Genomic DNA, 21,607 nt, shown 5'->3' with positions numbered 1-21,607 from the left:
TACAAATCAAGGCTGTGTGGCCTGGGTAACGTCTAACTTTGTGCCTGCCGAACGTGGAGGCCCAAACAGAGGAAGGCCCTAGGTGAATTTTGACAGTGGTGTTCAAGGGTTTCTGTTGTAATTGAATATGCTAAAATTTCCATTCATGTCCTTGTGGGCTAATCTGCAATGATATTAAGGGACTGTTATGATAAAAATTAAATACAAGCTCGGCATACCAAGTTGGCATTCTGCAGCTCCACCTTCTCGGGGTTTCTAGTTCAATAAGGCTGCAATCAAGTTTAAAAAAGGAATTGCAAAATATTTTACATGTTGTCATCTACCAGAGATATAAGGAAGGCAAAAACTATAAACAAGTTCCTTCAAAATCTTCCTGGCACCTCTTTCACTAACAAGTTGCTTTCTAAACACCCCTGGCAGGAGGCCTGCCTTCCTCCAGACAGTGGTCTGTTAGGGCACGGAACTCAGGCTTCTGCAGACCTCCTGGGAGAGGAGGCACCTAGGACTCACTTCTCAGAGAGGGCAGGAGGGGCCCCAGGCTGGCAGCATGTGAGTTCATCAGCTAACTAACTGCCAGGAAGTTCTTCTTTCCTAAGCCGGGGCCAGTGTCTGGCCTTGTTTTTCTGGTTCCTGTATTGATGATGTGTCTGGAGAGAAACCAACCCAATTCTTCAAGTCTTCAATGAGACCGATACCCAAGCAGCCAAATCTCTGTCTGCAAAGACACCCAGGAAACTGCTCTGATGGCAAGAGGGTAGCCAGACAAAATACAGGACTACATGTGAGCTTCAGAGATGCACCAGATAACTTTTCAGTATAAGAGACTTCCTTGGTGATATAGTGTATGGGAATCTGCCTGCCAGTGCAGAGGCCACAAGTTTGATCCTTGGTCCTGGAAGATTCCACATTCCATGAAGCAACTTAGCCCATGTGCCACAACTATTGAGCCTGCACTCTAGAACCTTGGAGGGAAGCCACAAACTACTGAAGCCCAAGAGCCCTAGAGCCCATGATCCACAAGAAAAGCCACCACAATCAGTAACTCGTGCACTGCAATAGAGTAGCCCCCGCTCACTGCAACTAGAGAAGGCCCGAGCACAGCGAAGAAGACTTAGCACAACCAAAAATAAACAAGCTATTAGTAAAAAGCTTTAGTATAAGTATGTCCCAAATATTGCAAGAAACATACTTGCATTAAAAAATCAATTTTTGTTTAACTCAAGTTCAAATGGGACTGAGCATCTATATCTCATGTATGTGTATGGGTGTGTGCGTGTGTGTGTGTGTGTGTGCACACATGCACACTAAATCTGGCAACCCTACATGGGGAGAGTGAGCACACAGACCCTTATCACCATGGTGAGAATATCCTGTAGCTTCAGGAGTCATGGAAATGGGCAGTTCATCCCAGGAGCAGATAAACATAACGTGGAAATATAAGAGGCTCCTAAAAGACTTGGCTGAAACCAGAGCTAAGACAGGTCATGCAGGGTATTCAGAGTGTTGAGGATGAATTCCCAACCTCGGAAGTGGATGACATCCAGGTCTTCTGCAGCCCCTGGTGGCCCAATGGAGCCAGGCTCCTGGGCTGGAGGCTCAGTGAGGTAAGGACTCTTTCCCCTTGATTGGTTGGAGTTATAAGGAAGGGCTGACCAGTGACCAAAAAGGGGCCCATCACTTCCCCTAAAGGCTTTCCTGATCCCCAGTCTTGACTTTGACCCAGGCTTATGTGCTCAGTGCTATATCTTAATCTTTTCATTCCCAGGATTCTGTGGACCAAGAACACATCTTCTGGGGATCCAGGGACTTTGGAAGTCAATGAGGTATAGTGATAAGGAAACTGAGAATTTGAAAGACAATTTCCCAGACAGATCTGGGATGGTATGGTATCTTGACTCTGATATTAACCAGCTAGTGCATCCTTGGATACATTTCTTTGTGTGCTCAGTTGCTCAGTCATGTCCGACTCGGTGACTCCATGGACTGTAGCCTGCCAGGCTCCTCTGCACATGGAATTTTCCAGGCAAGAATACTGGAGTGGGTTGCTGTTTCCTACTCTATGGGATCATCCCGACCCAGGAATTGAGCCCATGTCTCCTGAATTAGCAAGGGGATTCTTTACCACTCTATCACCTGGGAAACCCCCATTTATTTACCTCCAGAAAATTAATTACTTTGTCAAAAATGAAGACCATGGGACTTCCCTAGTGCTCCAGTGGTTTTAAGAATCTGCATGCCAATGCAAGAGTCACAGGTTCAACCCCTGGACCAGGAACATTCCATGTGCTACAGAGCAACTAAACCCATGTGCTGCAACTACTGAGCCCGTGCTTGCTAGAGCCTGTGCTCTGCAACAAGGGACACCATCACAACAAGACGCCCATGCACCGCAACAAAGAGCAGACCCTACTTGCCACAACTAGGGAAAGCCCACACATGACAACAAAGATCCAGGAGAGCCATAAATACATAAATACAAATGAGGATCATAGCAGTACCTACCCATGCTGGGTAGGGATGCTGCCAAGTCACTGAATGAGATGGTACTTGTCAAGTGCTGGGTACAGGAACAAGTATTCAATAAATGTTCACTAAATGATGCACAGCATCCTTGCTGTTGCATCATCGGCTGGCTGTGGTCAGGGAGGAGGGAGCTCCAAGAAGAGAAGTAGAACCAGCACCCTGGTCAGGCCTCCATGAGCTGGCAGACTGTGAACAGAAAGGGTGCTCTGGCCACTTCAAAATGTAGCTGGCTTATGTTATTTATTAGTTAAAAATTTAATTATATGAATCGGGTAGGGACATGCCACCAGGGACGCTAAGTAATTAGAAATTAAGGAAAGACTATGGATTTGTGTTCCTGAATTGATTCCACCAAAACACACCCAGGTAACAGGAAATTAAGTTTAATGTGTGCACGTGCCAGCAGAATGTGGCACAAAAATTCAGATGATTAAAAGTCAGAAGAGAGCTCCGGGAGACTCTCCCAGCTGCCATCTAACAGACTGGCTCCCGGGGCTTCCCTGGTGGCTCAGCAGTAAAGAATCCATCTGCCAAGGCAGGAGACACGGGTTCAATCCCTGGCCTGGGAAGATCCAACATGCCACGAGACAACTAAGCCCATGAGCTGCAGCTGCTGAAACCGACATGCCCTATAGCTTGTGCTCTGCAACAAGAGAAGCCACCACAATGAGAAGCCCTCATACTGCAACTAGAGAAAGCCTGTGTGCAGCAATGAAGACCCAGCACAGCCATATGTAAATAAATAAATTAAAAAAAAAAAAAAGGGACTGGCTCCCTGAACTGGAGACAGTCATGAGACCAGACACCTTGATCACAGCTCTCAGAATCAGATGGGAAGGATGGATGAGACTGGACATCCAAGACCTTGGTTCGATTCTCAGATATGTGACCAGCAGGGATAAAAATACCTGCTGTGACTGAATGGTAGGGCTGGGGTGAGGCTCAGAGGAGGGGGTAACTGTGAAGGCGGGTGGTCCTTCAGCAGATCCCCCTGCTCAGAACAAGTTCCCGTGGGTGCCTGAGGAGAACCTGTCCTCAGACAGAGAAACAAGTTTGTCCCCAAACCATTTCTCCATGGCAACAATCACCACACCATACTGAAATGACGGTTTCAAGTTTCTGAAGGCTCCCCAGTAGGATCCTCTGTCTTACTTGCCTGTCTCTATCCTCTCTGAATCACCTGGTATCTAGACACCAGATAGCAGCGTTAAGTATCTAGAAAATTTGTTATTTAGTCACTAAGCTGTGTCCCGCTCTTTGCGACCCCATGGACCCCATCAGACTCTTCTGTCCATGGGATTTTTCACAGCAAAAATACTGGACCAGGTTGCCATTTCCTTCTCCAGGGGATCTTCCTGACCCAGGGGTCAAACCTCCGTCTCCTGCACTGGCAGGTAAATTCTCTACCACTGAGTCACCAGGGAAGCCCAATCTAGAAAATATACTTAATATATGTTTATTGAACTGGACAGAACTCATATAGACTCACAGCGAACACTTCCTCAAGGGAGGTGCAGATGGAGCACTATAGCAATTAAAAACAGGGGATAATTTCTTCTGGCTGTAGAAGATCAGAGAGGATACACTGGAAGGTTCAGAAGTTATTACTACAAGGCTGGCTAACACAGTCGATGCAGACGTGGGTAAAAGAGGTTCTGAGCAAGGAACTCTTTATACAATGTAGACCAGTGGGCGCATGGCAAGTCTGAAGAGGAATGGGATGAGTTAATACATCCACAGATCAAAACCACACAATCATTTACAGAAAGCAAAAAAAAAATTCTGCATTCTTTTTAAAAACACAGAGTGCCAACACAGACTCATTTGCCCCTTCCTGAGCTTCTGCCACTCAGCTGTTTCATCAGTCAACTCACTTCCTCCTAATCTATTCATTGCCGTTTCCCAAACCTGATTTGGGCACCATACATGTTTGCGGCTGGCTATTTTAAATATTTCCCATCAGCTGCAAGCAAGATACCTATTTATCTTATTGCTGCAAGCAGAGCTGAAATGATCTGGCATCGCCACGAGGCAGACAGTTATTTCATGCCCTGCTAATTCCTAATGCGGTAACTACAATATTGCTCCTACTTTTAAAAGAGGTGCTTTTTTTTTCCTTCTTAATATGTGGCCTAAGTGTCCAAATAAAGAACCTCACTTCTAATAAGGCCAAGTCCAAAAACATAACCTTGGCTACCGCTGCCACGTTCCAGATGGGGCATTGAGCTTTCAGGCGTTCAGTTGAGAAGTCAAAGCAGTTTTTCATTCTTTCAGGCAGCACAAACAGGTCAGCAAAACAAAACTCTCTCTTTACTGCTGAAAATTCCAATCAGAGGCGATGGCGGGCCTTTATGCCGGGCAGATGGTCCAGACAGGAGAGTTCCTTTCCACTTCGGACAGGCTCAGTGAGGGAGGATGCGTTTGTCTGTGCTACCCACGGTCAAATCAACAACCTCTGGTTCAAGTCAACAGCCCGTTGGTTCTAAAGGCAGGAGGTCTATGGCAAGGAACACCTTGTGACCAGAGCTGAGAGAGCCTTGTCCCCAGGGGGTGAGCGTCTGGTGTGCAAAGGGCTGGAAGAGACGCTGACACGTAGTAAGTCTGGGCACCTGTTGCTTTAAATCATCTTGGCTATTTTTCAACAGCCTCTGTCTCTATCCACTGATATTCCCCATCCCTACCTTGCCGCTGTCTGGCTCCTCCAGCACCTAGTGCCCCGTATCTATGTCTTAAGACCAAGTCTGCCTTAGGCACCTATGTGTCCTCCTATCCCAGCCCTCAGGAACCCCCAGTTGTGACCTTGATTTTTCTTTTTTTTGGTCCCCATGAGATGGGAAGTGTTCTTGATGACATTACCACATCTTCAGTACCTTCCCCAGTGATGGTGGGTAGAAAGTATTCGACAGCAGGCTGATGAACAAAGGGTATGTGCTGGACTTGACCCGAAACCCCACCTGAATGCCGAGGGCAAGTGCTCACACGGTAGAGCCAGGCAGGTCTTGGCTCAAGTGCCAGCTCCACACTGATTCAGGGCGGGCTGTGGAGCCAGGAAGCCCTCTCAAGGCGCCACTGCTTCATCTATGAAGTGGGTGCAACAGTATGTATCTGGCATGGATGTTTTGAGAAGGGTTGAGTGAGATAGCATACCTGCCATATAGGAAATTCATAAGCCTGCAACCAGGTGTGGCTCCTGCTATGACAGCGGTCCCCAAACTTTTTGGCACCAGGAACCAGTTTTGCGGAAGACAATGTTTCCACAGACCGGGGAGTGGGGTGGGGATGGTTTGGGGATGATTCAAGCACATTATACTTATTGTGTACTTTATTTCTACTATCATTACATCAGCTCCACCTCAGATCATCAGGCATTAGATCCCGGAGGCGGGGGATCCCTGTGTGATGGGACCCCAGCAGTGAGGGTGTTGGGAGGTCGACAGCCTGGATTCTGAGATACTGGGTACTTTCAGGAGAGAGGTGTGCAGACAGGGCTGAAGACAGCCAGAGAAGAGCACCATGAACTTGAAAAGTGCTCTTCTAGATCAGCTCGAAGAACATCTCCCTGGGCTGACTTCACCCAGCGCATCCGAGCCATGTGTGGTGATACCAGGGGCACGGGGTCACAAGATGTACCTCTCTGCTCTCCAGGAATACCCCTCACCTCCCTGCCAACAACAGCTTGTCTCTCCCACCCAGGCCCCAGGTAAGCACGCATCAATCTACCTTGTGAGCAGGACCCATTTCAGGCCTGCTGAGATTTCATCTCACGAAACATTGACACCACAACCACCTTCTTTTTTCCTCCCTGCCAACCTCTGTCATCCCTGGAAACCTTATTGAGCTGGCTTCTCCTTGGCTTACAGACAAGACAACTAATCACGGACCTAAGAGCTCAACAGCCTCCAAAGCAGCTGCTCCCATCCTGGGCCGGGATGAGAAAATCAATGTGCCTCTGAGTCCCTGTCTGTGCAGAGGGCCCCAGCCTCTGAGAACAAAAGCAGCCAGGCCTCAAGCAGTTCCGCGAACAGGGCTGGAAGTTTTCCTGGCCTGAGGGAAGGCTTACAGCAAGTGATGTGTTAAACGGTGGATCCAAATATCTTTATCATGCCCTTGAACAGAGGAAACCAGGAGGGTGGTAGAAAAATCACAGCCCCAAGATCCGGGCAGGGCTTCTGCCTCACCCAGCAGTAGGGGTAGCTGGCGGGCACTGTGCCTGGCATGATATAGGTACTCAGTCAACAGAAACCACTGGATTGAATCCAGTGAAAAAGAGAGTGAAAGTGTTAGTCGCTCAGTCCTGTCTGACTCTGTGACTCCATGGACTGTAGCCCGCCAGGCACCTCTGTCCATGGAATTCTCCAGGCAAGAATACTGGAGTGGGGTGCCATTCCCTTCTCCAAGGGATCTTCCCGACCCAGGGATCAAACCTGGGTCTTCCGCATTGCAGGCAGATTCACCATCTGAGCCACCAAGGAGGACTGAAGAAGGAAGCAGGGTCCAAACTGGGAAGCCCGTCCCCTTGTGAGATTCAAAACCCACCTATGTTCACATGGCAGTTTCCCAGGTGCGAAGGACCACCTGCCTACTGTCCCCAGAAGGACCACTGGGCTTCAGTCACTGGTCTAGCTCAGAGCAAAGGCAGGAGAAATGCCACTGAGAAGTGGGACTTGTCTTGCCAGAGAAGTCTTCCTTTGGGACTGTTTACAAATCCTGCCCAGGGTAGACAATCCACACCAGAGGACTTCCGTGAACACCAGAATGAACAAGCTCATCCCCGCAAGTAACTGAGAACAACCCAATTCTCACTGAACGGGGTACCTTCTTTGACCTAGCAGCACACGAGGGGCACAGAAGAAATGGTCATCCTCAGTGCTGGTGGGAGGGCAGTTGGCACAACCACTTGGGAGCAATTTGGCCATATCCAGTAAGACTGAGGGGCTTCCCAGGTGGCACTGGGAACCCACCTGCCAATGCAGGAGACACAAGAGATGTGGGTTCGATCCCTGGGTCGGGAAGATCCCCTAGATGAGGAAATGGCAACCCACTCCAGTATTCTTGCCTGGAAAAATCCCATGGACAGAGGAGCCCGGTGGGCTACAGTCCATGGGGTTGCAAAGAGTCAGACATGACTGAGAAACTGAGTAATACTGAAAATTCTCAGACCCTACACCCAGCAATGCCAAGTCTTGCACAAGCAGGCAAGGATCATAACATTGACCCAAACATCATAATGTTGGAAAACTGGAAAGAATCCAAAGCCCACCCACCAAGGAGGGTCTCAAATGCTCCTAAGTTGAATACTCCAGAGCAGTTCAAAGGGATGAGGGACTCAGAATCACATGGCTAAATGAGAAAGGTAAACCAGGAAACACTATGGAAGTTAAGACACACAGTCCCACCCAACTGTAAGACCTTAGCTTACAGGAAGCTTCTTCTCACCCAGGAAGCTTCTCTGATCATCCCAGGCCACTCTGAACCCCCAGCACACGCCTCTTTAAAGCTCAGTCTTCCATACTGCTCAGCACTGTTAGTGACTTTTAGGTACGTACATGGCTACCTCCTCAATTTGAAGGCAAGTTCTTGCGACACAGAACACCGCTCCTATTTTTTCAGTAGACACCACAGGGCCCTCCCTGCACAGGGTAGGGCCACAGGTCGCCATTTGCTGATCAACTCAATGGGACAGCTCCCCAAACTCAATGGGATCAGCCACCACATCTCAATGGGTGAGAGCCTCACTCTCACTATGGGGTCTCACTGGGGGCCCTCACTCTCCAAGAACCTGAAAACACACCCCTTGTGATGCTGCCAAGGCTCCTCCAAGCCTGCCTCCCGTTACTACCTCCCCACCGCCACTCACGCCCAGAAAGTCATGGAAACCCGCCACCACCTGGTCCATCCATCCCCTTCCTCGGTGGTCTGAGGGTCCAATCCACCTCCCCGCCACGTCTACACATTAACCTGCAGGTAAGGAGCCACAAATAACTCCAAACATAAATGTGGCCTAAAAATACCCATAAATCATTCTGATTCTATCCAGTGACGATTCTAATTTGCAACAGGAAGGAAGAAAATGAACACTAGGGCTTTTTTTCCCCCTGAGCTTTGGCTGCTGCCAAGCTAGAATCCCACCCAGCCGTTATTAATACTTAACAACCAGAAGTTCCAGAGTTACATAGCATGGAGATGAAATCTACCAGATGCCCATGGGCACAGGGGCTGAGGGCCATGGTTTGGGTGTGAATTCCCACAGCCTGGGTGGCCCTTCATTAGGGGCTCCACCCACACTTGTCACTTTCTACCTATCTCTTCATCAGGGAAGATCAGAGCAAAGCCCGCCATCCTCTGGTCCCCATAACAATGGCTAATCTGTCTGCACAATCACTAGCCACAGTCCAGGAGTTGAGTCTGGAGCAGCCTGTTGAGGTAATCTGCATTTGAATGTTCTCTGCAGTCGCTTCTTCCAGGCTGTGCAAGCAATGAACCCAGGAGAACAGAGGGAACTGGGGTTTCTCCTACCCCAGCCTTTTCTTTGTTCATCATCATAAAGCATTGTTATTAGGTGTTTTTTAAAAAATGCAAAAGCATAAAACAAAAGTTATCTCTCTCTGTGGAGCAATATAATAAAAGCCATTGGATGCTATTTTTAACAGCCATAAAAGCACATGATTAATATAGAAGAAGTCGTAACGACAAAGTGCGTCACAAAGAGCATCAGTGTGGAGGGTGAGCCGTTGAACTCGAGTGGGTCCTGGCCATCAATCCTGATACACTGGCGGACCCAAAGTGCCAGTGGACTCCAGGAGGCCCCTTTTTGGCCACTGTGAAATCCCAGGTGGATCGCGGCCAGCTTCTGGTCCTGGTCCAAGACAGGAGCTGCCAGACTCCGGGGGAAGATCCTTTATGAGGATCAGCAAGAAAAGCAGAGAAGTGGGTGCTCTCGCTAACTTGTGGGCCAAGACGCACCACGATTCAAGTTCTCTCTCTCCTGCTGTGACATGTGGCTCGGCCCCTCAAACAATGGAAAAGAGGAACCAGGGAATGTCTCCATGGCTCCCTAAGGGTGACAGCACGTGGGGTCAGGACGATACCAAGGAAACCAGACCATACCCATACCCTGTCCTCCCATGGGCCCCAAACTGAAGTTGGCACAACATTCTGAGACGCTCTCTGCAGCGCCCACCTCTGCCCCAGCGACACACCTTGTTAGCCCATCTAATGATCTTCAACATTTGTGAGCTCCCTAAGGCTGCAACACCCAGAGGGAAACAGAAGGGTCTGTCAGTAGAAGGAGGGAAGCCAGGTTCTGGCTGGGGACCACCGGTTCCCAGGGGACCCACTCAGCTGAGCACTGCCTGGAGAGGAAGAGGCCACACACAGCTCCCTGTTACCTCACAAACTCTCAAGGCACCGGTGGCTCCTTGGGATCTGCAGGAACCTTGCAGATCCCAATGTATATGCCAAGGACTCTCAAGAATCAGAAACACCTTAGTTAAATCTGATTTCATGGAAATCATAAATGGAGACCATTAGGGTAAGAAGATAGGAAAAAAGAGAAACAACAAACGGGGTCTGGCAAACAAAAATGCCTTTAAACAAGAGGGGCCTGGCATCAAATGACCCCAGAGCAATTCCATCCTCTTGCAGCCTGGAAATGACATTCGTGGAACAAGAGAGCTTTTCTGTTCTTTACCTCCACTCCTTGGACCTTCAGTTTCATGTGGTCCTCTCTGGTCGTTTTGCCATCTTTCCTCTTTTTCCAGCAATACCCATCTTTCCTGTATTTCACTTTCTTCCTGTTGTAGAGGATCATGGAGCCATTCTGGGGTCTGGAAACAACAAATGGTTAAGTTACCAAGAGAACCAAGCAAGAAAAAAATTTATGAAGAAAGATATCATAGACCGGTAAAAGTCTCTACAGAAAAGCAATATTCCACATTTGCTGGAACATAATTTTTCACCTTTTATTGCAGCTCCCTGGATTAACCATGTTTTACGGCCAGCCAAAATTTGCTTGTGGATTTGGTACCTAATGAATTAAATGTGTCAATGATAGGCTTAAAAAACATCCCCTTAGTAATATCCACCATCTAATCAGGATATACGATGTGGGGGCCTGAGCTCTGCCCTGAAAAGCAGGAAAGAGAGAGAAAGCAAAAAAGAGCCGGGGGTGTTGTCGCAGCCTGCAATATCTTATCTCTTGTGGAAAGATTTTCTGCACATCTTTTAATCCATCACCCTACATTAGGAAATAAATAAGTTTAACGCAGACACTAGATGACTATGTTAAACGCAAACCAGTGGAAGAACTAGACGCCGAGGCCAGATGCTCTGATTCATTGCCTGCATTTAGATTCCTGCTGGATGGGGGAGAGCCCTACAGCACTTCTTCCCAAGCAAGCTAAGTACCTGATTTTTTCCCATTTGGGCTTCAGCTGTCAAAGGGCTCAGCACTGCCAAGTAATCTGTCTATTCTGTCCACGACCATAGTAAGTTAGAAAAATAGTTACCCACATGCTCATGCTAAGAGCAGGAGGGCTATTCTCTGTGCCCTTTAAAAAGAACAAAGAGAATTTTCCTGAAAGACCTCAAGTGTCAACCACAGAGAGCAAAGGATGTTTACACTCATCCTCATAGCCATGAAGAAAGTGAAAGTGTCAGTCACTCAGTAGTGTCCCTCCGGTCTCCTCTGTCCATGGGATTTCCCAGGCAAGAATACTGGAGTGAGCTGCCATTTTTTCCTCCAGGGGATCTTCCCAACCCAGGGTTCAAACCCAGGTCTCCTGCATTGTAAGCAGATTCTTTACCATCTGAACCACCAGGGAAGCCCCCATAGCCATGGCCTTGACGTATTTTAGTTTAGGGACATCAAGGAGACAAAGAACTAAACTCTCCTGGCAGCTGAGGGCAGGCGTTGTGGCAAACCTTCCAAAATAAAGTTCCAGTAGCTGTAGTCTGGAACATCCTTCAAGGAAGATGCCCCTGAAAACTACAGCACACGGTACACCCACCCTGGTCAGCTCAGTGTCCCTCTCCACCTGAAGGCTCAGCACAGAGAAAGGAAAGGCCAGTGATCTGAGCACCCAGGGGACCATACAGGCCTTCCAGCTCCCTCCTAGCCAGTGTGAGACAGCTCCTGACACAAACAGGGCAAAGCAAGGGCTTTCCTCTTTTTTTTAATTTAATTTAATTTTTATTCCTTAGCTGTAAGATGTGGCATGCTGGATCTTAGTTCACTGACCAAGGATCGAACCCACACTCCCTGCAGTGAAAGTATGGAGTCTTAACCACTGGACTGCCAGAGAAGCCTTTTTTTTTTTTTAAATCAATGTATTTTTTATTGAAGTATAGTTGATTTACAATGTTGTGCTAATTTCTGCTACACAGCAAAATGATTTAAATATACATACATATACCCTGATTCTAGGAAAGATTGAAGGCAAAAGGAGAAGAGGGTGGCAGAGCATGAGATGGTCAGGTAGCATCACCAACTCAATGGCCATGAATCGCAACTACAGGAGATAGTGAAGGACAGGAAAGCTTGACGTGCTATAGTCCACGGGGTTGCAGAATCGGACAGAACTTAGCGACTGAACAACAACATATACGTACGTATATATATATATATATATATATATATATATACATATACATATAAACACACATACATTTGAGGGGGGGCTTCCATGGTAGCTCAATGGGTCAAGAATCCACCTGCAATGCAGGAGATGCAAGAGGTGCAGGTTCGATCCCGCCTGCAATGCAGGAGATGCAAGAGATGCAGGAAGATCCCTGGAGGAGGGCACGGTAACCCACTCCAGTCTTCCTGCCTGGAGAATCCCATGGACAGAGGAGCCTGGTGGGTTACAATCCATGGGGTCTCACAGAGTCAGACGCAACTGAGCATGCATGCATACATTTTTAAAAATACTCTTTGCCATTATGGCTTATCATAGGATATTGAATATAGTTTCCTGTGCTATATAGTAGGATCTTGTTTATTCACTCTATATATAAAAGCTTACATCTGCTAACTCCAACCTCGCACTCCATCCCTCCTCCAACCCCCTCCCCCTTGGCAACCACCAGTCTGTTCTCTGTGCCCAGGATTCTGCTTCTGTTTCATAGATTCCTTCTGATGAAAGCTGGCTGATGTTTCTCTGCTGCAGTGGAGGTGAGGAAGTAGGCAACCAGGCTTCCCTGGGGCCCAGGACAAAAGCCTCCATCCCATTCTTTTCTTTTCCTTTGAACTATGGGCCACTTCACAATCGGGCACAGACCACTGACTATTGATCTCTTACTATCCCATTGTCTGTAGGGAAGAAAAAAATCACTCTAGGGTGACAGCGGCTAATTGTAGTTCCCACCCAGCTGGGTGGTGTTGTTCAGCAGCCAGGTGATGACTAACCAGTGATTCCATTGGAAATTATAGACTTTCAGCAGTGCCTACCAGCACTTCATTGTTTGCCGATCACTGTGCAATTGGTTTGTGTCAGTGTTGGTTTCCTCCCTTAAGTCTGCACCAACTAAAACAATCTGGAAACATCTCGGCACGCTTTTCACAACCTGTCAGCTGATGATATCTGTCTTGCTCTTACCAGTATGTATTGAAAACCTTACAGTTCTCTTTCATTTCTGAATGGCAGGAAAGCTGGAATCTGGGCCCCACTGTGCCAGGCCCTTTCCACTGCAGCCCTGTTCTCATCTTCAGAGAGCCAGCTCCCTAAAAGACCCATTAGAATGACCCTGAAGTCCAACGGCTGTACTTACCCACTTCCCAAGGAATAAGCAAAGAAAACATCCCATCAGATAGACGGGTGCTGCTTGTCTTGTCCCCTCCAAAGAAGAACAAAGACACCCACGAGAGTGTTTCAGGGACCCCCTCCATCCCAGAAAACTCATCTATTAGAGAAGATGTGACATTAATCCTATCAGCTTCTCGTGAGCTAAGATAGGATTTGTGATTTGTTCTGTCCTCTTGGTCTTCCTAAACATGGTCAATGACCTGCAGCGTCTTCAGGCCAACTGTCTCCAGATCATAAATGGTATGACCCAGAGAGAGCGAGCATCTGCAGATACCATCACATCCACAGTCAGAACCACAATATCACCCACCGAGGAAATCTGCCTTCTTCTGGTGACCCACCCTTTGCTTTCTGGAAGGGCAAGGGGCCCTGTCGTCCAACACTTCTGGCAGGACATAATCCCACAGGGAACCTAAGTGTCCAACTTCAATGGCCTTAATAAATGGAATCGTTATTTTAACTCGCAATAATGAGTAACCTAATAGTGTTTAATCCACCACTCTGATTTTATTAGAACTTGCTCTGCTCTGCGTGATGGGGAAGGACCCTCCACCCACAGTTCACAGGTCCTGAGGACAGAGAGGGAAGGCCAGACGGCTGCAGCGGGCCCACGTGCCCCCCCAATGCAAAGGGAGTGGGGCTTCCCTCCCCCCCAGAGAACAGTCAGGAGTAAAAGAGAGCAGGGGGGAAGATCTGAGGAAGGAGTGGAGGCTGGGGCACTACTCTGGGGGTAAGGAGAGGTGGGCTAGACCCCATGAGAGGGGTCCCATCAAGGGAGAACTTTAGTAAGTTTCATTTCTGCCTAAAAGGGAGCACCCACTTGAGAAGAGCAAAGAAGCAGGAATGGAGTTGAGGACAGAGGGTGATGCAACTGCAAGGAAGCGGCACAGAAAAATCTATCAGTTTTTTCTTTTATGTTGCCAGCTCCCAGTGAGCACCAGCTCTAGGGGGAGCACGCCATGTGCAGTCTAGGTTTGCTTCTCTTTCTACATCTACACCTACATCTGTGCTCAAGTCACTCAGCCATGTCCGACTCTTTTCAACCCGATGGACTGTAGCCCACCAGGCTCTAGGTTCCATGGAATTTTCCAGGCAAGAATACTGGAGTCGGTAGCCATTTCCTATACCTGCATCTGTATCCATGTATCTGTCTCACCATCCATGTCTACATCTATACTTATATCTATGTCTACACCTATGTCTGTATCTGAATCTATGTCTACATCTGTATCTGTATATACATATACTTCTATATCTATGTCATTTTTTTCATCCTCATGGCAACCCTAGGAGGTAGCTACTATCACCATTCCCAAGATAAAGATGAGGAAATCAACTCTTTCTAGCCAAAAGGTGACCAAGCAGGAGTCACTTGGAACCACTGTGACTCCAGAGCTTCCTCTGAGGCATAGACTGAGGGGCCAGTCCAGGTTTAAGTCCCAGTTCTGCCCTACTGGCTGGGGGAACCCTGATGCCCTGAAAGCATCCCTCATCCAGCAGATGAGGATGTGGTGGTTTCCTTCCAGGCTTCCTCACTTCCTGTCTGGGTGGAATAACATGGAAGCCATCCAGACCTCCTTATAAGTTCCAGTCGCCCACGGTGGTGACTTGCCAAGGAAAAGTATCTTTTTTTTTTGAATGCCTCCCCTTCCTCTCTCATGTTCAGACTCCTCCTCCAGTGTTTCCTGGGACCACCTCTCAAATAAACTGCCTGAACTGAAATTCTCATCTCAGGAGCCCCAACTGAGAGAAGCTGAGCTAACAGTGACAGTCTAAGAGAGTCTCGGAAAAACAATCCAAGTCCTCCATGGCAGCAGGGAGGGGAACGTTTAAGGAAGAAAGGTGAACATCCAGGAGCTTCATTCTCACCAGGGAGGTTTCTAGGCAAGAAACCTTTTAATCGGATAAACCTTTCTTAAGGGCAGCAACGGAGATGTAGACATAGAGAACAAACTTGTGGACACAGTTGGGGTGGGGGGGGGAGAAGATGGGACAATTTGAGAGGTAAAACTGAAATATACACATTACTGTATGGAAAGTAGATCACCAGTGGGAATTTGCTGTATGACTCAGGGAACACAAAGGCAGTGCTCTGTGCCAACCTAGAGGGGTGGGAGGTGGGAGGAAGGTTTAAGAGGGAGGGGACATATGTATACCTATGGCTGATTCATGTTGCTATATGGCAGAAACCATCACAATATCATAAAGTAATTATCCTCTAATTAAAAGTAAAATTAAATTAAGAAAGAAACATTTTAATCTAAGAAACTAACGGTTAGCAAAGCCAATAATGCTCTGTGCAATATAGTAAAAAGATTATGAGATCAATGGAAAAACTATTGCAGATCATCAAAGTAAAGAAGTAGGTGTAAAATTAAGAAACATAATCAGTAAAATAGATATGTGCTTAAAAATAGCTTATATGTGTGTGTGTGTCATATACACATACCGACATGTGTGCACACACACAAATAAGACAGAAGGAATGTCAGAAGACTCCATTAATTGAGAGAAAAATAAAATTAAATACCTAGGCATACATTTAATAAGAAATTTCCAAAACCTAAGAAGAAAAACTATAAATATCAAAAAGACACAAAAGTAGTTTTCAATAAATGAAGAAGAGTAACATGTTCTTGGTTAGGAAGTGTGAGGATCATAAAAATGTCAATCTTCCCAAAGTTAATTTATCAATGTAATGTAATGGAAACAAGAATCCCAAAAGAGTACTTTTTCTGTGTCTAGAAAAATGTATTATCAAATTCATCAGGAGGGGAAAGAAACACCAAAGATAGCCAGAAAAACTTCAATAAGGAGGAATAAGGTATAGAGGCCAGTCCTAACAGCTATCAACACATTCTGTAAAGCCTCTATATTTTAAAAACTATGGAATCATCATACAAATAAAGAGCCAACAGAACAGAATAGAAACTCCAGAAATAGTCTCACTTATACAAGCAAATTTAATATATAATAAAGGAGGCATCTCAAGTAGTGGGGGAGGGAGACTGACTTTTTAATAAGTGATATTGGCATGTGGAAAAAGATAAAACTGAATGGATCCTTCAGACCTTACAGTGGCATAAATTCCAAATGGACCAGAGATTTAAATACAATAAATATAACCATACCTAACTCTAAAAGAAAATGGAGGTGAATTTCTCTAACCTGAAAGTGGAGGAAACTTTCCTAAACATGATTTTTAAAAATCTAGTAACAATGTGTGAAAGGTATAGCCGATCACATAAAAATAAAGCTGCCAGACTGTTTTCCAAAGCGATTGCACAATTTTACATTCCCATGAGAAATATATGAGAGTTCCAAAGTCTCCCCACCCTCCCCAACAGTTGGCATTGTCTGTCTTTTGGATTATAGCCATCCTAGTGGGTGTGTGGTAGGGTTTTAATTTGCATTTCCCTAATGACTAATGATGTTGAGCATCTTTTCATGTCCTTATTAGCAATTCATGTAATTTCTTTGATAAAATGTCTATTTGAATCCTTTGCCCATTTTTAATTTAGTTGTTTGTCTTCTTCTTTTTGAGTTGTAAGGGTTATTTACATAAAATCTGGTTACAAGTCCTTCATCAGATATGTGACTTACAAATATTTTTTTCCAATCTATGATTCTCCTTTTTAAAAATTGTTTCTTTTAAGGAGCAAAGGGTTTCAATTTTGATGGAGTCCAACTTATCAATTTTTTCTTGTATGAATCATGCTTTTAATGTCATGGGGTTTCCCTGGTGGCTCAGACAGTAAAGAATCTACCTGCAATGCAAGAGACGTGGGTTTGATCCCTGGGTCAGGAAGATCCCCTGGAGAAGGGAATGGCTACCCACTCCAGTATTCTTGCCTGGGAAATCCCATGGACAAAGGAGCCTGGCAGGCTACAGTCCTTGGGGTCACAAAGAGTCAGACATGACTGAGCAACTAACACTTTCACTTTAGTGTCATACCTAAGACTGTTGTGCCTAACCCAAGGTTGCAAAAACCTTCTCTTGCATTTTCCTCTAAGAGTTTCATACTTTTACGTCTTACATTAAAGTCAATGATGTGTTTGAGTTCACTTTTGTGTAAGGTGTGAGGTAAAGGCCTAAATTGGTTTGGGGCACATGCATGTTCAATTGTCCCAGTAACATTTGTTTTGTTTTGTTTTTTAAAGGGCTTTCTTTTCCCCCACTGAATTGCTTTTGTACTTTTGTTGAAAATAAATTGACCATAAACATAAGGTTTTATTTCTGGACTTCATATTCTACTCTACTTTTTATCTTTATGTCAATACTATAATGTCTTGATTGTTGCAATTTTATAGTAAGTTTTAAAGTCAGGGTATAGTCCTCAAACTTTTTTCTTATTTCTCAAAATTGTTTTGGCTATTCTAGGTCCTTAGTATTTCTGTACACATTGTAAGATTAGTTTTTTTCTTTCCATTTTGTCAATGAAAGAAATCTTAAAATATATACAGAAATACAAGCCTAGAATAGCTAAAATTTTTTTGAAAAATAAGAACAAAGTTGGAGGACTTATACTAAAACATATTTGCAAATTATATGACCAATAAAGGGTTAATATCCAGCATACAGAAATAGCTCATGCAACTCAACATCAAAAAATCAAAAAACCCAATTTAAAAATGGACAGATGACCTGAATAGACATTTTTCCAAAGAAATGCAGATGAGCAATGGGCACATGAAAAGATCTCAATATCACTAATCATAAAGGAAATGCAAATCAAAACCACAATGAGATAGCACATCACACCAGTAAGAATGATAATCATCAAAAAGAACACAAATAACAAACAGTGGTGAGGATGTGGAGAAAAGGGAACCCTTGTATACTCTTGGTGGGAATGCAAACTGATGCAGCCACCGTGGAAAACAGTATGGAGATTTCTCAAAGCACTAAAAATAGAACTACTGTATGACCCAGAAACTCCACTCCTGGGTATATAACTGATAGAAAACAAAAATACTAATTCAGAAAGTTACATGAACCCCAATGTTCATAGCAGTATTATTTATAATAGTTAAGATATGGAAGCAACCTAAGTGCCCATCACAGATAAATAGATTAAAAAGATGTTGACTGATATATATAACTATATATCACAAACATATATATCATATATATATAGATATATATATATATCAGTCACAAAAAGAATGAAACTTTGCCATTTGCAGCAACATTCATGGACTTGAAAAGCATACACTAAGTGAAATATCAGACAAAAACAAATACTATATGATATCACTTATATGTCAAATCTAGAAAATACAACAAACTATTGAATACAATAAAAAAGAAGCAGACTCACAGATACAGAGAACAACTTTTAGTGGTTACCAGTGGGAAGAGGGAAGGGGCAAAAGGCAATATAGGGGTATGGAATTAAAGATACAAACCATTATGTATAAAACAAACTACACGGATATATTGTAAAAACATAGTATATGAAAATATTTTATAATAATTTCAAATGCAGTATAACTTTTAAAAGTTGTGAATCACTATATTAAACATCTGTAATTTATATACTATTATATACATTTATATATTATATATTATTATACATTAACTGTACTTCAATTTAAAAAAAAGACTCATTTGACAATTTCTGCAACAACAATACACAAGCCCACAGGGATTTTAATAGGGGTTGCATTCAGTCTTGAAGCCAGTTTGGAAATAACTGCCATCTTCACAATATTGACTATTCTAATTGCTCTCAATCACAGAACATAGACTGTCTTTCCACTTATGTAAATCTTTAATGTCTCTCTGTAAGACTTTGTAGCACAGGTTTTACACTTTGTAAATTAATCTAAGTACTTTATTCTTTTGGATGCTATTGTGAATGGAATTGCTTTCTTAATTTCATTTTTGGATTGCTCATTTCATTGTATAGAAATAAAATTGATTTTTGTATATTGATCTTGTATCCAATGACCTTGCTAAACTTATTTATTAGTGCTAGGAATTTTTTTTGTAGATTCCTGTAGATATTCTACATATATAATAAAGTCGTTTGTGAATAAATATTGTTCACTCTTCTTTTCTATTCTAGATAGCTTCAGTTCATTTTTCTTGCCTTATTGCACTGGCTAGAACCTCCAGTACAATGCTAAATAGAAGTGGTAAGAATAAACACTCTTGTTTTATTCTTCATCTTAGAGGGAAAATATTGTTTCACCATTAAGTATAATTTAAACTATATCAAAATCTTAAAAATCAAGCAAAAAGGACTCAAGAACCAACATGAAGAGGCTCCCGCTAACCAAAGATGGGACAATTTGAACATCAATAACAGTAGTAACTGCAATAGATTAAAACCTCTTAAACATATTTAAATCCACAAGTTCATATGTGATCCTAAAGCACACAAGCAAAAAACTAACTGATTATTGGAGGATGCTAAGATTGCTGGGAGAAATATCAATAACCTCAGATATGCAGACGACACCATCCTTATGGCAGAAAGTGAAGAAGAACTAAAGAGCTTCTTGATGAAAGTGGAAGAGGAGAGTGAAAAAGCTGGCTTAAAGCTCAACATTCAGAAAACTATGATCATGGCATCCACTCCCATCATTTCATGGCAAATAGATGGAGAAACAGTGGAAACAGTGGCAGACTTTATTTTTGGGGGCTCCAAAATCACTGCAGATGGTGATTGCAGCCATGAAATAAAGAGACACTTACTCCTTGGAAGAAAAGTTATGACCAACCTAGACAGCATATTAAAAAGCAGAGACATTACTTTGCCAACAAAGGTTCGTCTTGTCAAGGCTATGGTTTTTCCAGTAGTCATATATGGATGTGAGAGTTAGACTATAAAGAAAGCTGAGTGATGAAGAATTGATGTTTTTGAACTGTGGTGCTGGAGAAGACTCTTGAGAGTCCCTTGGACTGCAAGGAGATCCAACCAGTCCATCCTAAAGGAAATCAGTCCTGAGTGTTCATTGGAAGGGCTGATGTTGAAGCTGAAACTCCAATAATTTGGCCACCTGATGAGAAGAACTGACTCACTGGAAAAGACCCTGATGCTGAGAAAGATTGAGGGCAGGAGAAGGGCACGACAGAGGATGAGAGGGTTGGATGGCATCATCGACTCGATAGACATGGGTTTGGGTGGACTCAGGGAGCTGGTGATGGACAGGGAGACCTGGCGTGCTGTGGTCCATGGGGTCGCAAAGAGTCAGACACAACTGAGCAACTGAACTGAACTGAACTGAAGTGACCCAATACATCACTTTGAAGACTTAAAAAAAAAAAGAAAGCGAAAAAGACAGAGAGAGGAAGAATCATTTATGCTGCCTTCCCTGTACAAACTGTTCCTTTGAGTTAGCAAATAGCAAAAGAGAGGACTATCCCTATAAAAGTATTCCAGCTAATAAATGAAGAACTGAGAGAACTAAAATGTCACCATTGTGCAGCCCCTAATGAATTGATGGGGTTTCCCTGATGTCTCAGCTGTAAAGAATCCACTTGCAATGCAGGAGATGCAGGAGACATGGGTTGGATCTCTGGGTTGGGAAGATTCCCTGGAAAAGGAAATGGCAATACTGACCACTCCAGTATTCTTGCCTGAAAAAGCCCATGGACAGAAGAGCCTGAAGGGTATAGTGCAAAGAGTTGCAAAGAGTAGGACATGACTGAGTGAGTGAGTACACACTCAATGAATTGATGAGGGTGAAAGAGGAGAGTGGAAAAGCTGGCCTGAAATTTAGTATTAAGAAAACTATGATCATGGCATCCAGTCACATCATTTCATGGCAAATAGATGGGGGAAGATGGAAACAGTGACAGATTTTGTTTTCTTGGGCTCCAAAATCACTGCAGATGGTGACTGTAGCCATGAAATAAAAAGATGCCTGTTCCTTGAAAGGAAAGCTATGACATACCTAGATAGCGTATTAAAAAGCAGAGACATCACTTTGCCAACAAAAGTCAGTATAGAACAAAGCTATGGTTTTTCTAGTAGTCATGCATGGATGTTAGAGTTGGACAACAAAGAAGGCTGAGCACTGAAAAACTGATGCTTTTGAATTGTGGTGCTGGAGAAGACTCTTGAGAACCCCTTGGACATCAAGGAGAAAAAACTAGTCAGTTGAAGACAAGTGGGCCATAGGAAGCATCACTATGAACAAAGCTAATGGAGGTGATAGAATTCCAGTTGAACTATTTCAAATCCTAAAAGATGATGCTGTGAAAGTGCTGCACTCAATATGCCAGCAAATTTGGAAAACTCAGCAGTGGCCACAGGACTGGAAAAGGTCAG

At 44.4% G+C, this 21,607-nt stretch overlaps 1 protein-coding gene across 4 annotated transcripts in view; it reads right to left on the bottom strand.

The window, feature by feature from the left end:
* CAMTA1 (calmodulin binding transcription activator 1) overlaps positions 1–21,607 on the bottom strand; it is a 975,729-nt gene that overhangs the window by 491,794 nt on the left and 462,328 nt on the right. For all 4 annotated transcript variants that reach the window (XR_014053660.1, XM_081490422.1, XM_081490423.1 and 1 more), the window contains one exon: positions 10,214–10,349. Coding sequence is in view for 3 of the 4 variants with exons in the window: in XM_081490422.1 (XP_081346548.1) it covers positions 10,214–10,349 (136 nt within the window). In the remaining variant the exon portion in view is untranslated. The remainder of the gene's footprint in view (positions 1–10,213; positions 10,350–21,607) is intronic.

Source organism: Giraffa tippelskirchi, chromosome 5 (genome assembly GCF_054371585.1).
Source record: "Giraffa tippelskirchi isolate mGirTip1 chromosome 5, T2T-mGirTip1v1.2.pri, whole genome shotgun sequence".
NCBI classification, from domain to species: Eukaryota; Metazoa; Chordata; class Mammalia; order Artiodactyla; family Giraffidae; genus Giraffa; species Giraffa tippelskirchi.
This window is presented reverse-complemented; position numbering and strand designations above follow the sequence as displayed.